Below are 17,949 nucleotides of genomic sequence, written 5' to 3'. Positions count from 1 at the left end.
ATTATGTTAATTTTGAATAATTTTCCCAAGATTTGTTTGAACTAAATCAATAATTTTAGTCATTGAAGAACTGATAGCTTCTGTTGCTAAATGTTTTAAAGTAATTGCTTAAAATTATTTCCTTAAAATCTATTTGTGCGTGGCCACATTAGACCCTTTGTAAGATGAAGCAGCAACACAATGCAGACTTGACAATTCTGGTTTCTGCTTCCTGTTCCAGCATGGCAGGTGGAGTGTCGTATTCTTTTGTCACATTATGGGCAACACCAGCAACGGTCTCAGCAACAACAGACAGTGGTCCGAAGAAGTACATCCTGGAAGGGAAGAACGGTGCCGGGTTATACCCTGTGGAATCCCAAATACAGACATCTGCTATAGAAAAGACTGTTTAGATCTAGCAATAAAGCAACATAATCTGTTTACATTTTATTACCAGAGTTCATATAATCGGTCCATGAAGAGATATTGCATTTATGTAATGCTGACAGAGTTCCCAAGGAAATATTTCCTGTACCTGTGAAAAGTATTCAAAGAGTTGGCATGATCAGCCCTGAAGTATTCAATGGTATATTTATTTACATTCAATAAGTGAACAAAGGTTGCCGCATTCCAACATTATACAGAGTTGCCCTGTTCCCTAACAGGTCAACCAGGATTGTGAATGGTCTGTTTTTTTACGGGAGGGTATATAAAGAAGTGTTCTCTGGGTACTTGTTGTATTACTGCACATGACAAAGAACGGGTAACTTTTCGTAATAGTGATGGTCTGTCAGAATTCTAGCGGTTTTATTTATGCAGGAAAAGCTGTCATATGTGTATGTTTTAAGTTTTAATGTTCTATGCAAAATTTCATTGTAAACTGTAAAGTTAGAGTACTTTTTTTAAAATATTTCTCTGTGACATCTCAGCATATTCCAAGCAGTGAAACTCATAATTGGATTATTCTAGTTACAAAAAGCCAGAACATTCTTGTTTATGTTAGTGCGTTTGTCTGTGGCCTTGACATTTGAAGGATGTTTCTGTGTAAAGACTGGGAACAAGTTACAACTCACATTACTGCAGTAATTATATATGTACATTTTCTTAATTATTACACATAGATATTATTAATCTAAGTATTAATAATCAATACAGTCCTTCTAAAGAAAGAAATAGTTAAACCCTATATAATATGATTTAATACTTTGAAATACATTTAAAAGCTGGATTCTATCAGTGATGCTGTGAGACAGTAAAACATTCTCGTGAGATTGTTATGATTCTGGAGGATTGTTGACGTGTTCTAATCTCAGCTTGCTGATAACACATGATGTTTTGGGAACATGCTTTATAAAATATAAAACAAAGAGGGTGTTTTCCTAATTAGTTAAAGATGATTCAATGATGCCACCTGGCGGTTTCATAGTCTTATAAAATTTATATTATTAATACAGATTGTTATTACATGATGAAATGCTGTCCTCTGTCGGTGGAATTATTACATTTATTTATTCATACGAAAGGCAAATATATAGAACATGATTTTATATTATTAAGATTTAATATGCAATTATTTCTTATATGATTAATTGTTTTAAGAAGAATTATATAATACACTTTATAGTTAAATAAGTATATTAGAAGCCCTGTATGTTTCAATAAGCCCTAAATTGCTGAAGACTCTCACAGGTCTGTGTTAGTGTCAATTTGACCAAGCTTATGTCTGGGAAAGTACAGAGACATTCCAACCTAATTAGCAGAGAACACTTTATCAGAAATGCGTCATGAATGACATTGTTTAGTCTTAAGGCTCATACACACATCAGACCATAGTCTTTGGAAAATGAAAGATCACAGACCAATCTTACCACCTTTCATGTAGTATGAGAGCCATACTCTACACAGTCTTTTCTATGGAGCTGAACTCCACATCAGACAGAAATCTTTGCAAGATGCTGCACACAAAGATGCTTCACAGACACAAAAGATCAGTATCTGCAAAAGCTCTGTTCCTGCCAAAAATCTATTCCTGCAAATTGCAATGATAGTCTATGAGATCTGCAGATCATCATACACACTTGGTTTAACTGACATTCATCTGCAGATCAAGCAATTATCCGCAGATCTGAAAATCCATCCTGGTGGATCTGATCTGCAGATGAATGTCAGTTAAATCATGTGTGTATGATGATCTGCAGATCTCATAGACTATCATTGCAATTTGCAGGAATGGATTTTTGGCAGGAACAGATCTTTTGCAGATACTGATCTTTTGTGTCTGTACAGCATCTGTGTGTGCAGCATCTTGCAAAGATTTTTTTCTGATGTGGAGTTCAGCTCCATAGAAAAGACTGTGTAGAGTATGGCTCTCATACTACATGAAGGGTGGTAAGATTGGTCTGTGATCTTTCATTTTCAAAAGACTATAGTCTGATGTGTGTATGTGGCCTTAATGTTTGGGGAAAAAAGTCAACCAGCAGACAAGATGGCTGGTGACGTCTATTTTTAATCAACTGCGTCAGAAATTACCTGATCAGAATTTATAAACAATAATATTATGATTTAGGTATTCAAAACATGATAAAGAATTGACACATGGAAGCTTTAGCCAATCAGAACCTGGGATTCAGGGAAATTCCAGATTAGGCAGCCATATTGCATCCAATCCCTATAAAGGAGGAGCTGAAAGCTCATAGTTCGCAGAAGCCCAACAATCTCCTGAGAAGACACATGAGGCAGAAGCTACCTTCCCACAAGTGGTTCTAGATGCTGAAGAGATGACAGAGAAGGGGTAATATGCTTAATATTCTGGTGATTTACTTTATTAATTTTTCAGCATTAAGTTCTGTTAAGATGTTAGCAAGAAGTTTTTTTAGAAGCTATTTTTTTATGCTATTTCTTTAAGAAGATTACTATAAGTTTTATACAGCTACTAGATACACAGCTATTGATACAGATGAGACTACTACTGTTATATTCTTATTTGAATGTACTTGGAAGATTGATGAACGCTTGGCTATAAAGGCCTTGATAAGATGGAATACTGTTAGAAGGAAACACTACTTGGAACTGTTCATATTTTGTATATATGCTGGATAATAAGCAAATACATTTTTTTATATAAAATCCTATACTGAGTGCTGTGATTCCTTTCAAGGTATACCGTCAATCTATAATTACTGTTATAGAGGGTTCAGACTCCACTATGCGGGATTTATATGATAGCAACATTTTAAAGGCTGGTCCTTTACTGAGTTAGCAATCAGGAAAAAGGCAAGAACCACTCAGGTTTTTGACACTTGGCGCCCAACGTGGGGCTCGAACCCACGACCCTGAGATTAAGAGTCTCATGCTCTACAGACTGAGCTAGTCGGTATTTACCTAGCTGCAAAGTAGACACAGTTTGTTTCTAAGTGTGCCTACCTCTGCTGCTAGCAGTGAAGAGTTATAGCTATCATTACATCTTGTCACAATTGCTGGATGTTTGCTACCTCTGTTCACTTATGGAATGTGAATAAACCTACCATTGAATACTTCAATGCTGGTCACACCTACTTTTTGAAGCATTAAGTTAATGCTAAACAGATTGGACCGTGCATCAAGATCCCAACGCAAGCGAGGTTTGTGCTGTTCAATAGGTGCAAAACCTTTGAATTACTGTATTTTATGGACAACAAGACTCACTTTTTCTCTCCCAAAAGTGGTGGGAAAAGTCACGGCGTCTTATAGTTTAAATGCAGGGAGTTCCTAACTTGTGAACGCCTGCCAATATGACCCTCCAACCCACCACAATGTTAGGGACTGTGCTCATGCAGAGGAGGACAAAGGGAGACAAAGAGAGGACTCGGGGACACCAAGGGGCATAGTGGAGGACACAAGGACAAAAAAGGGTATAGAGGAGGCCACAAGGAGAACAGTGATGGACACATGGGGGACAGAGGAGGACATAGGGACACACAAGGGGGTGTGAGGTATAAAAGGGGGGTGATCCACAAGATGCCCCTTCACCATGGATGCACCAGGTTTAGTGTATGTATATATATATATATATAAATTTATTTATTTTTTCTGTTTTTTGTCCTCTAAACCTAGGTGTGTCTTATGGTCAGGAGCGTCTTATAGTCAGAAAAATACAGTATATTTTAATGACTGCTTGATGGGGCGTGTAAGTGCAAAGTGGAGAGTTGGTGACTTTTATGGCATTTTTATGCCTTTGAAAGTAAACCTGAACCTGAAGCCTAGAACTTTTTTTCCGGTATATTAACCTCCTTGGCGGTTAAATTTTTCCGCCAAGGAGGCTGCATTACACTTTTTTTGTAATTTTTTTTTTTTGTTTCATGTAGCTACCCGAGTGGTAGCTACACGAAACACCACTAGAGGGCGGATGTGTCCCTCTAGTCCGGTCGCCGCCAGCAACAACAGCAAACAGGAGATTGCGTATAGAACGCAATCTCTTGTTTGGTTTCTCCTGTCGCCATGGCTACGATCGGAATGACGTCATGGATGTCAGCCGACGTCCTGACGTCAGGCGCACCCGATCCAGCCCTTTGCGCTGCCCGGGAGTGATTGGTCTGGGCTGCACAGGGCTCTGGCAGGGGGGGGGCCCTCTTCCGCCACTACGTGCGGCGGCGCCGATCAAGCTGTACGCGTGGCTAGCAAACTGCTAGCTGCGCGTACAGCACTTTACAGAATGTAAATCGCCCCACCAGGGGCTGAAATATCCTCCGAGGCGGCATACCCCGTGTCCAGCACGGGGTTACTGCTAAGGATATTAATAAAAACAATCAGTGGGACAGTTAGCCCCGGCCCCCATTTAGAATGATAGCACAGCACCGACAATTTGCATTACATGTTATAACCACAGTGCGCCCCCCCACCCAAAAAAAGGCCCTCAGACTCAGTATAGGTAGGTAGCCAGGTGTAGGCACCCCCAGTATAGGACTCATGTGTAGGTGCCCTCAATATAGGTTGCCAAGCATAGGTGCCCCCAGTATAGGAAGTCAGTTGAAGGTCTCAATCTCCCCCATAGGTAGCCAGGCGTAGGTGCCTCCAGTATAGGTAGCCAGGTGTTGGAGCCCTCAGTAAAGGTAGCCAGCTATATGTGCCCCCAGTACAGGAAATCAGGTGTAGGTGCCCTCAGTATAGTTAACCAGCTATAGGCGTCCCCTTAGAAGCTGGCACCCTGAGCGACTTCTCCAGTCACTCAGGTCAAAGGCCGGCTATGGCACTTACAGATATTGTATTCTATTGCACTCAGAAGCTGTCGGATGTAAGTTCTTGTTATAAGGTGAATGCTAACCAAGTACAATTAACCACTTAAGGACCAGGAGATTTTTGGCTGATCTGTGCTGCGTGGGCTCTCCACCCCATAGCACGGATCGTGATTGTGGCAGGGCGATCAGACCCCCCCCCTTTTTTTTTCCCCACTAGGGAGATGTCCTGCTGGGGGGGGGTCTGATCACCTCTGCTCTGAGTGGTCGAGTCTCCTCAAAGCCCCCCTCCGCAGCGATATTCCTCCCTCCCTCTCCTTCCCTCCCTCTCGCTCTATCTGTGGGCGGTACAGGACGGCGATCCGTCCTGTACCGCCCCTAATAGGCTTTAGCCTATCAGACGGCGGCGATCCCCGGCCAATCAGAGGCCGGGGATCGCCGATCTCCTTTACGGCGCTGCTGCGACTGCAGCACCGTATGATGTAAACACAGGGGATTTCTTCCCTGCGTGTTTACAATTAGCTTGCGAGCCGCGATCGGAGGCTCGCAGGCTGTTCACGGAGACACCTTCCGTGAACTGACATGGAACGGCCGCTTGAATGCTCGAATGGAGACACCACTTCGACCTGCCGACGCCTATCGGCGTTAGGCGGTCGTTAAGTGCAGAAAAACTTAAAAAAAATGCAACCAGGCAAAAGTATTTTCCTACATTTTATCATCAGTCTGAACTTCCAATATAGGTAGCATATGGCGTTTTCACACCAAGCCAGTTGCAGAAATGCTTGGCAAAAATGTCCTTTACATAGTTTAATGTAAAAAATTAAATGTAAGCGTGAAATAAAGACGCACAGAAAAAAAGTGTGGCTGCAACGAATGGGTGTCAGCACACAGAGAGAATCTGATTATTGGGGATCTGCAGTATCACCAATAATACAGATGTCACCTGATTATTGATGATCTGCAGAATCACCAATAATACAAGTGCGACTAATCTCCGGACACCTAACACAGTGAATAAACAATAGCAACAGCAATAATATTGCAAGATCGTGGAAATGTCCACCACACGGCGATTCCTCAGAGGTGTGGTTACCTCTGAATGGGAACCCCGTGTGTGAGATCCTCAGTCCAGGCAAAGAGAGGAATCTCGGCCTCTAGCAGTAATCGTCTGCTAGGGCAGGCGTCTCGGAGAGGCAAGCCTCAGAGATAGCCCTACAGTGGGAGACGTTCCACTGAAGGGAGAAAGGTCAGGCGAGCAAAGGTTTGGCAACAGAGAAGGCGGCAACAGTACAGAAACAGAAGGCTGATTCAGAGTCGTTTAAACAGGCAGGGTCAGCAACTTGAATCAGATAGGCAGAAGTACAAGAGCATTTAGAGTAAAGAGTAGTCAGGGATAGCCAGAGTCAAAACACAGGTAAATATACAATACAATCCTAATCTAAGGTGTGACGTCCTTGGTGACAACACCTGGGAAACTGAGCTAAGGTCTGAGCACTAACACAGAGTGTATCACGACAGCAGACAGTGAGCAAATGACATCTGTGGGCTTAAATGCAAAAGCCCTGTTCCACCAGCCCGCCCAGGGGGCTGGAACTGAAGTCAGCATGTGATTGGCTGGCTGAGGTCAGCTGATCGCCGGATCAGCTGACCCGTCTTCTTAAGAGATAAATGTCCTGCCGCCTCGCGCGCGTGCGCCTGACCCTCTGCCTCTGAACATCAGAGAGGCCAGGTCCCCGGTCAGCGCACGCCCGCGCACCGAAGTCCGCCAGCTGGATTGCGGGACCCGCCGCCATACTGTCAGCCGCGGCGGTGACGCCCTGCTCTGCGCCGGCGGCTCCGTATGAGAGTCGGAAACCGCCGGCTGGGAAGCAGAGGCCGCCGCCATGCTGCCTTGCGCGGCGGCGGCGGCTCCGCTATTCCTCACAGTGGCTGGATAATAAAATCTCATTAACGAAAAAGTTTGTTTTCAAGCGGGTGCAGAGTAAAACCGAAAAATTTAAACAATAAGTACCCACAGCAGACGGAAAATCAGAATGAAAAGATATTTACTTGAAAAACCATTACATAATTCAAGGATACAGGTTAATTTAACCCTACTCTCACACAGAACCCTCCCCTAGGTGCCTAATCCTAACCACCCCCCTGGTGGTGCCTAACCCTAATGACCTCCCCTTGTTGTGTCTAAACCTAAGACCCCTGGTGGTGCCTAATCCCAAGACCCCCCCTGGAGGTGCCTAACCCTAACCACCCCGCTGGTGAAGACAAACCCTAACCACCACTGTTGGTGCCTAACCCTAACCATCCCCCTTGCACAAACACATTTACAAACATAGAAATAACATATTTATTAACGTAAAATCTTTACATATCAAAGAAATAATATGACAAAAACTATAACGTTGCAAGTTTCTAAAACAATAACATATTTCAAAAACTTTAATATTTTCATTTTAAAAACAATATTTATCGCACTCCCATTTCTCTGCTTTGAGCTGACTGCTCAAATCACAGTGGCACATTACTAGCAGATAAGGGATAATTAGACATGCTGTTATCTCTAAATATAAACTGGGTGGGGTTCTCTGTGTTTTACTTCTTTTGTGGAAGAGTTCAGGTCCTCTTTAACTAGGGTATACCACAAACAAAAGCTGCTGAACACCACAGGTCTCGCAGAGTTCAGCAGTAATAATCCTAATGTAATGCACACTTGGTTGCTACGAGCAGCCAAGTATGGTTATCCACACAGCTGCACTTGGCAGTTACCGAGCAAAGAGCAAACCGCTGCATGTAGCTTCTGAGGGGCAGTGAAACTGACATAATACCACTGCTGCATCCAGACTGCCTACTGGTGCTCATCACTACTGACAGAGAGAGCAGCTGACAGGCACAGTGAATCCACAACCCAAATCATCAAAAGAATGTGGTTCTTTCTTTTTCATAACAGGGATGATTTCTTTTTTTTAACTTGTAGGTTGGTATAAACAGATATATTTATCAATGTAATAAGTTAGCATAAGTCTGGTTCATATTTTTTAACATATTTCCCAAATTACAGTAATATCTTTCCAGTTCCAAATGCGTGACACATTTTGGCAACAGTTTGGTGCTTTTAGAACATGTTATTCTGATGGAATATAAAACAGAAGATTTTTTTTCTGTGATCTTATAAATTGCCCTTGGCAGGTGCTTTATGTGTCAGTCAAATGAGGTTTCTCAAGCATCCAACTAACTGTTTTCAACTTGAACTATTCTGAAGGGAAACTGGTTTGCTTAGTGCCACAGAGGGGTGTATGCACCAAAGATCATTGAACTTTATATGTGCAGACAACATGAGGTACAGTACTAGCTAACTAACTCTGACTAAGCCAGACAGTAATGTACATTGTACATGCAACATAAAAATATGCAGTCTGTAAAACTTACATAACACCACTAAACTTTTGTGCGCTGTCTGAATGTGTATAGTTTAACACTGGTTAGTTAATCTAGTCACAATATTTAACCATAGAAAAGGCATCCAGTTCAACATGGAAAGCCATACACACCCTCAACTTTGATTGGCCAATTACTGACCAATTTTACCACTTCCATGAAGTATGTAAGTCAACAGGTTTTGAATACTATGAGCAGATTGTATAGATAAGCGTTCATACTACATAGAGTTGCTAAAATTGGTCTGTGATGGTCTATTAAAGTCGAAGGTGTGTACCAGGCTTAAGGGTTGATTTTATAAGGATGGAGAACATAAGTGATCCAACAAGCCTGGACTGAATTTCTTTAAGCACACCTGAACTGAGGATAAAGAGGCTGCCATATTTATTACCTTTTAAACAATACCAGTTGCCTGGAAGTCTTGCTGATCCCTTTGGCTGCAACAGTGTCTGAATCGCCCACCTGTAATAAGCATGCAGCTAATACATGCATGCTTGTTTCGGGTCCGTGGCTATAGGTATTAGAGGCAGTGTATCTGCAGGACAGCCAACCAATGTGCATTGTGTAAAAGGACATACATATGTTAGCCTCCACATTCCTCTCAGTTCAGGTGTGCTTCACGATATTGTCAATTAGATGGTATAAGCCTGCAAATCTCACCTGGGTCATAGCAGACCATATCAAGTCATTAATGAAATTGCAGTTATGAGACTTTAGTCTAAGAGAGAACATTTTTTTATGAATCTAGGTTTTCTTAAATGTACCATATACACTCGCGTATAAGCTTTCTCATTACAAAAAATGTGCTGAAAAGTCACCCCCTCGGCTTATACATCAGTCACTCCCACATAAAGGCTATGTGGATGGGAGTGGTATGGCTCGTACAGTGATCTTAAAGTTATGTAATGACTCCCCTGTAAACTCCTTTCTCCTGTTGTGTCCTTGTTCCCTGCCTCTCACCCGGCAATGTGGCGATCAGAATGCAGCAATGGGTGCACTCTGACCTATGCCCCTCGGCAATGATGGAGCAGAACCAAGAGAAAAGCAGAGTCACGTGCAATGCCAGGGGATCCCCTTGCTGCACTGACACAGTCACACTGTCTTAAGACGCCACTAGATGGCATAATGGATATAAGACACCACGACTGTGTCAAACTGGCACGTAACTTTGGTGGTCTCTCGGCTCCGCTCCATCATAGCCATCATTGCCGGGGGGCACAGGTCAGTGCACCTATTGCTGTGCTCCGATTGCCACATTACCTGGGCAAGGGGCAAGGAACAAGGACACAGTGGGGGGAGGAATCTCCCGGGAAGTCATCACATAACAGGATCACTGCATGAGCCATACCACTCCCATCCACATAGTCCAGTGGGGACACGGACACCACTATACACTCTAATAATTAACAGTCAGCTGATTCCTGCTGGACTCCTGATTGGCTGAGTGGCTCGGGCGGGGCGGCAGAGTCCTGCAACTATATATACAGCTTGCTTGTCAGTTGCTGGTTGTCTGCCATTGCGAACACTTACGTGGAAGCATTCAGACCATAGTCAGATCCTACAGTGTGTTTGAACCAGGGGGACCTGGGAATTCACACTGAGCCAGATTACTTGTATTATCTTTGTGTTATACTCCAGACTAGTTCCAGGGTGCTGAGACCACGGAACTCACACCCAAGACTAGGGAACTGTATTATCATTTGTGTTATACTCCAGACTAGTTCCAGGGTGCGGAGACCACGGACCTCGCACCCAAGACTAGGGAACTGTATTATCATTTGTGTTATACTCCAGACTAGTTCCAGGGTGCTGAGAAAACGGACCTCGCACCCAAGACTAGGGAACTGTATTATTATTTGTGTTATGCTCCAGACTAGTTCCAGGGTGCTGAGACCACGGACCTCGCACCCAAGACTAGGGAATTGTATTATCATTTGTGTTATATTCCAGACTAGTTCCAGCGTGCTGAGACCACGGACCTCGCACCCAAGACTAGGGAACTGTATTATCATTTGTGTTATTCTCCAGACCTGCTGGTGACGCCCATCTTCCAGGGGTCACTAGTCACCGGGTCTTCTTGCTATTCAGCCTGGGACTCCGCCCCCTTGGATGTCTCAGGCTGCTGCAAGATCTCTGCACTTCCAAAGGGAGGTACTTCTCATACTGCCAAGGACCACCTGCTCCTCGGGTGGTCCTCGCTCAAAGTTATTACTGTTGCACCAAACACTCACACTATATAGGTGTCCAGAGGTTAGCAATATATCTGTATTATCGGTGATTCTGCAGATCATCGATAATCAGGTCTCCCCCTCGGATCGACACACTACCCCCCCCCCCTCCCCCCCTAAAGTAGGTCATTAGGATATGACAATCGTTCTTGGGTCTAGATATCAATGTCAAACTTTTTCAACCAGGGGCCGTTTTGTCGTTACAGTTCCTCTTTAAATACAGCACTTTGTTCTTCAGCAGAAAGCTTCTCGCTTCAGTGTAAAGCTCCCTGCCGCATCCCAAAGAGATGATAACATAATCATTTGTGTGCATTCCTTTGTCAGATACCATTAGTAAACAATAGCAAATTGCCATTGTCAGAAAGAGCTGAGATGTTATCACTAGATATATTTTAATAGATCTATATATATATATATATATATATATCTTATATATGTACTGTATATATAATTACAGCAGCTATGCAATAAAATTCAATCGCAGCTTTCAGAGCAGATAAACTGTAATTTAGGAATTTGTAATTTGTAAACATACACTGTGGCTCATATGCAATTAACTTTTTCTCCTGAGTTATCTCCTAGGATATAATTTTCATATTCTCTTTGAAATAACTTTTAAGCATTTTACAATTGAAAAAAGTACCTAAAAGCAGTTGAAAAAAAATACTATCAAAATTATTTTGAGTATTTTCTTGCTTGCTGGTAAAAAAGCATTTTATAACAAAGTGTGAAAATATCACCTAGGAGAAAACTCAAGAGAAAAAGTGAATTACATATGGGCCAATATTACTTGTGCACACAATCAAATATGATAACTGTATGGGTAATAAAAATTAGGAAAACTCATTTTTTTTTAATGTTATGGGGTCAATTCATAAAAGTCTCTGCGGTAAAAAAAAATCTTGTCGGGAAAATACCGCATTCGATATTTTAGACTCTTGTGTGCTAATTCATAAAAATTTTCACAGGTGCAGTAAATTACTGAAGCCCATTGACAAAAACCTTTGCGGTAACAGCTCGTTACAATCTGTTCCGTGCAGTAAAGCATTGCGAGGCATCCCGACATCCCTTTAGATGTACATGTTTTGGTATAAGTCATAAAGCAAGGAAAGCAAGGATGCCGGCACTGCAACACATATAGTACGCAGATGGAGGGGGAGAGGGGAGGGCAGCACAATCACAAGCTGGGTGTGCAAGCAAGGGATCCTCAGCGTGCTCAGGCAAAAGCAGTATCTGTATTCAAAAGGAAAGGAGAGAGCGCCGGTGTTGTGTCTGATTACGCTGCCTGTGGATTTGCGCTGCCTGGCATGCGCAGTAGGAGACTGTGCGGCCACATTTCCTATAGCATGATGCTGCTGGAGGTAAAATACTAAATATCTCCGCTCCCACACCTCTTACACTCCCCAAATTTTCAGGGTAGGGAGGGGACTCCCCGAACGAGCTCTATGCCAAATTGCAGCCCCCGAGAATCGCTGGTTCCCGAGATAGATTTCTCTAATCTATCTCCTGAACCAGCGAGTCTCAGGGGCTGCAATTTGGCATAGAGGTCATTTGGGGGGTCCCCTCCCTACCCTGAAAATTTGGGGAGTGTAAGAGGTGTGGGAGCGGAGATATTTAGTATTTTACCTCCAGCAGTATCATTAACTTCACACTGAGCATGCGTGCTACTCAGTGTGGAAGGGAGCATCCGGGAAGCGCAATCAGACATTACACCGGCACTGCTGTCATTCCTCTTTTTTCTTCAAAAGTCCATAGCATAAAACATGGCAAATTGCATAATAAAAAAATCATAGCACATACCATTAGTGACTGTGGATGCGGTGGGTGCGTGGGGTGAAGAGCCTTACAGCTGTTTTGTGGGCCTGCTCTTCTACAGAGCCTGCAATGGGGTTTTGGCGTGGGCTAACATATATATAATTACTCTATGCTAGCGTGCGGCGTCTTGCCACTATAAACTCCGCTTCCACGGCCATCAGGACCCGTCTGGTGATTGGCTGCTCGGAAACCGAGTTCAGCCTCGGCTGAGTGACGTCAGGTACTACCTGACTACGGTGGCCTGCGTGGGAGAAACTGTATTAGGTCTCCCAGGCAACCTATGCAAAGCAGGCCATAGTAAGTCAGGGAAAACTGGCACAATAAATATTATATGCTTTTGAGACTGATGTGCTGACGATCCTTGCAACTCTGCTTCTGATAGTGAGTCATGCTCCCAGAGTCTACTCTCCGCATTCTTTTTTCCACTTCAAAGTAGACGATATTGCTTTGTGATTTTACCGGCCGCTTGTTGTCTGCTTTATGAATTGACATTTACTGACATGTGTTGAGGTAATTAATTACTGTGCAAGTCAGTAATTTACCTCACTGCTCGGTAACTTTTCATGCGGTAACAGACTTTATGAATTGACATTTTCCTAAGTGCTCGGTAAAGTCTGTTTTCTGCATTACCGAATGCTGTAATGCTTTATGAATCGACCCCTATGTCAGAGTTTTTTCTCACTTTAAGAAGTCAGAACCATCTGGTCCCAATAGTGTACTGGTTAAGGGCTCTGCCTTTGACATGGGAGACCAGGGTTCGAATCCTGGCTAGGTCAAGTACCTATTCAGTAAGAAGTTCAAGGCAAGACTCCCTAACACTGAAGGGTGGCCTCTTGAGCGCGTCCCAGTGGCTGCAGCTCTTGAGCGCTTTGAGTCCGACAGGAGAAAAGCGCTATACAAATGTTCAGATTATTATTATTATTATAAATAAGGGTTTAATGATTGCAATACAAGACAAGAGAAATAGAACACAGAGGGTGGAACCTTACCATATTAAGCATAGTTGATAGGTTTGGCTAAGTTAATGTGATGATCGCTGCTGCAGCAGCTGTTGCTGGAAGTAGTAGTGCTGCAGCTCAGGCAGTTCTGATCTATTTCCATGCAAGCTGCATAGCTTTGTCTGTCTTTCCCTGCTGTCAGCTTGTGACTGATTATCATTCACCTGTGTGGGAATCTGCATGTCTGCTCCCATTGGATGACCTCAGTATAAAGATCTGCTTCCTGCAGGGTTTCCTTGGGTTTTCATAGCTTCAGTTAAGCCCGTCTTTCTGTTGCTTCAGGCCCAGATCGTGTTTCTTGTTCTAAAGATACTTTGCTGGTTTTGCATCATATATTGGTTCATTGCCAATATATATGCATACCAGCACGTTTATTATTTTCCTTGTATTCGTGTTACGTTGATACATCAGTGTCGCTGATATATACGTACACGAACTGTTTATTTCCTGTGTTCAGTTAGTCAGTTTTCCAGCACGTTTTGGTAGTTTGCGCGTACCGTGAACACCCGTGCTGAGCTAGTTATCCTGTTCCTGGTCCTGTTTGTGGATTGCGTTCATCTCTGCGAAGAGATAACGAATCCTTCTGAATCCTGTTCTGTTACTGTTTGTGGATTGCGTTCATCTCTGCGAAGAGATAGCGAATCCTTCTGAGTCCTGTTCCCTGTATTACTCCAGCCTTAGTCAGAGTTCCTGCTTATGTCACATATCGGTTCATTGCCGATATATACATATGTTAGTCAGACCTTACAAATAGTTTCATTGATAGCTGTAATTGTAATACGCTAGGAAAACATACTTATTGTATATTTATCTGTGTTACATTCATCTATCTCGATCCTGCTATTTCCTGACTATCCTGTCCTGTCTTTGTGAGGCACGCCATCGCCGCAACGCATTGGCTGCCTCATTCCAGTCTGTCTGGTTTTGGACGCTTGCTGTCGCTAAGTAGCCGCTAGCTAGCAAGCGTTCATGCTGTCTACCTGTCCTGAACTCCTCAGTTCTGGTTTAGGCGCTCAGCGCTACTTTGCGCTGAGACGTTATAACGAAAGCATTGTTTGTGGCTGTCAGATCTGCATCGGCTCTGTGCGCCACAATCTCCTATTGGAGTCAGTCCTCCCCTCCACTATACTAGGGATAGCCTGTTCCTTTGTGCTAGTGTGTGTACCTCCTCCACGTCAGCTCATGCGTTGCATGCTGACTGTGGAGAATACACCACCAAGCCTTACATTATGAAAACCCCCTTACCAATCCCCATTGTGGGGGGGATTCCCAGAAAGTATGACACAGTTAATTATGGTTCCTGTTCCTTTAAGAAATTTGAAGAACTTAACCCTGAAACAGAAAATGAGTTTTTCTCTGAATGTGCCAGGTTCCTGGCCAATCCCGATCTCCAAGCGACTCCTGTTTCAACCTGGGCACTCCAGCTAGTTTATATTTTGTTTAAAGGGCAATTGCTTCAGTGGGCATGTGATGTTCTCAATCATTCTGATTTGAATGAGAGACCGCTGGAATTTCTAGCGTTTGTGATCCATAACTGGTTGCGCATAGATCCATTGCCTTTTCCTCTAAATGAACTCCTGGCAGCAGGCCAATCAGCTGCTCCTTCAATTGTTTGCAAAAATGATCAGCAAGCAAGGAGTGTTCCTGATAATTTTCCTGCAGCCTTGAATAAATCACCAAAAACAGCAGGGAAAACAGCAGGGTCTAAGGCAAAACGCAAACGTTCTAAGAAACGTGTCCGATCTGCAGAGTCGTTATCCTTAGCGACTGAGACCTATAATGAGATTCTGCCATTAACAGATAATGAAATGCAATTGTCTTTCAGGGGAGTTAAATGGACTTATGAAACTATTAATGAACTTTCATCACTGGCTAGGGAAAATAAAGATTTTTGTTTAAAAGAATTATCTGAGTATGATTATGAGGAGATATTACAGAGTATTGAACAAATCAACTTATTTGTGAAGCAAGGAAAGTTTGCATACACTACAGTTCAACACTTGCTACAGGTATTAGAGATTCTTAAGAATAAGGAATCTGCCAATCACCTGCTAATTAACCCAATATATGTCCCTGCCACAATCATATCTGCAAACTGTGATCTGCCTGTTAAGTATGCTTGGAATCCTCCATTTGAGAAAGGAGAGATGGAAGCTCTGGTCAATGGATGGAATAATGATTCAAGTTCATTTTGTCAATTTTACAGTGCAAAAAGTGAATTAGTATTGAATGCATGCATTAAGTCTGCCTATAACCTAATAAAATCCAGTTACTGAGTCCCTGCCATGTCTTGTGAATGTTCCTGTAACTCCACCCTGTACCATGAATAACTCAGTGTTACTTCCCAGTAAAACAGAAGCCACTGATACTTTCTTAACTTTGCCCTGCACAAATTTCTCAGCAGAGAATCCAGAGGTCCTGCTGACTTCTGAGTCCAGCCTAGCCAGTACTCATGAGTCTTTGTTCAGTGAAACAGACACCAGAAAAATCTTGTCTGTCTCTGCAAACACTTCTGCAGAAATTACCCGTGTTAATAAAGTTCAACTCCTGTCTGATCCAGCAGATGCCAATAGATGCACTACATCAGTTTCCGAGTCCCAGCAATCCTGTCCAGAAACCTCAGAACCCCAGCATCTGAATTTTACAATTTTACAATTGAATGGTGATTCAGATGCGCAAACATTGTGTCTTGATTTTCCTGTTTCTACACCTCGCTCTAGGTTCGTGAATAGCTCAGAGCATCTGCTCTGTGAACCTGAAATCGCAGAATTATTACCTTGTTCAGAAAACGTTCCAATAAATTTGCCCTGTACCATGAATTGTGCAGTAGATCTCTCCAATGAAACTCAGGTCACAGAATCATTATGCTGTCCAGCAGGTGCTTCCATGGTTTTGCCCTGCAATATGGACTGTTCAGTGATCCTGTCCAGTGAACCTGTGGTCGCAGAGTCTTATGCTTCACCCAGTACTTTGGATATTTCAAACCCTCTAGCAGAAGGGTCTGAGGCACTGCTTACCTCAGTTGGTGTTGCAGTAATATTCACTTGTCTAGCAGCTGTTTTGGAATTACAGTCTGCTCTAATAAAACTTGGTGAATTTCTGCCCAGCAAAGCAGAAGCCATTGAAATATTGTCCTCGTCAGCAATTGTGTTAGATACCTTGCCCTGTACACAGTCTGATTTAACCAATGTTGAGTCCCTCTCCAGTGTTGTAACAGCCGAGGAACTCCAGCCCTGTCCTCTGAATGTTTCAGAAGTCTTGCCCTGTAACATGGATAATTCTGATTCTCTGGTCAAAATAATAGAAATCTCAGAATTTCAGTCCGGTCTGATGAGTGTTCCTGAAACCCAGCCCTGTATCCTGAAAGATTCTGGTTCTCTGGCCGCTGTGGCAGAGGTTCCAGAGTCCCCTTCCTGTCCAGGGAATTCCTCAGTTTTGCCTAGTCCAGTGGGGGCTGCTGCAATACTGACTTGTTCTGCAGCGCCTCATGAGCTCCAATCCAGTGTATTAAATGAGTCTCTGTCCAGTCCAGAGGTAGTTGTGGAGTCCCTATCTGGTTCAGTGCATACATCAGAAGATTTGTCCTGTCTTGTTAGTGCCCCTGAATCTGATTTGTTACTGACTTTGCTGGAATCAGCGACATCTAAGTCTGATCCAGCATTCTCGTGTAAAAGTCCAGTAGTTGCGAAGTTTAGTCATGATGATTTTTTTTGGGCCAGTCCTGGTTTTGGTCCTGTCTTGGCTGACCCTGAGGCTCACAGTTCCTTGACATGCCCAGAGGTTTCTCTTGTGCCGGTGTGCCCAGATGTTCTTTGTGTGCCAGAATGCCCAAGTGTGTCTAAGGTGTTAGCGTGCTCTGATGCTTCCTTAGTGGGAACACGTTCTGATGTTGCCAGTCTGCCTGCATGCCCAGAGATGGTTCTGGTCCCTGAAAGCCCTGATATTGATGTTTGTCCTTGTGGCCCTGACTTGGGAATTGCCCTAGGTTCCATAGGGGTTCTTGATAGTTCTCCATGTGAGCCTAAGGGGCATTCTGACCTATGGGGATCTCTTTGGAGCTTCAAGGTGTTCTGGGAGGTCTCTGAGAAAACTTGTCCTGGTGCCTTGGACTGGTTCAACAGTGGGTTTTGTGTTGGTAAAGACAGTACCGGTGGGCATTGCAAAGGCTTTGGCGTTTCTGAACGGTTCCTGGAAGGCAGTGGGTATCGCTCAGGGAATTTCGGAGGGCTTTCTTCTGGAAATCATGGTTCTGATGGGTGTCACATTGGGGCTTGTAGTACTGATGGG

General features: G+C 43.4%; 1 protein-coding gene and 1 long non-coding RNA gene across 2 annotated transcripts in view; one reads left to right on the top strand and one right to left on the bottom strand.

Moving 5' to 3' along the window:
* Nucleotides 1-429, top strand: part of LOC137518971 (nucleotide sugar transporter SLC35D2-like) — a 144,462-nt gene extending 144,033 nt beyond the window's left edge. Inside the window, exon 12 of the mRNA XM_068237485.1 lies at nt 221-429. Within this exon, the coding sequence (XP_068093586.1) occupies nt 221-392 (172 nt within the window). The 3' untranslated portion in view covers nt 393-429. The remainder of the gene's footprint in view (nt 1-220) is intronic.
* LOC137518986 (uncharacterized) lies at nt 79-12,879 on the bottom strand. The gene is made up of 2 exons (XR_011020941.1): nt 12,650-12,879; nt 79-314 (listed from the first exon to the last, which is right to left on the bottom strand). It is a non-coding gene; the product is annotated as an uncharacterized lncRNA (long non-coding RNA).
* Nucleotides 12,880-17,949: the final 5,070 nt, after the last annotated feature.

Source organism: Hyperolius riggenbachi, chromosome 1 (assembly GCF_040937935.1).
Source record: "Hyperolius riggenbachi isolate aHypRig1 chromosome 1, aHypRig1.pri, whole genome shotgun sequence".
Lineage (NCBI taxonomy): Eukaryota > Metazoa > Chordata > Amphibia > Anura > Hyperoliidae > Hyperolius > Hyperolius riggenbachi.
Note: the sequence above shows the minus strand (reverse complement) of the source record. Positions and strands in the feature narration are given on the sequence as shown.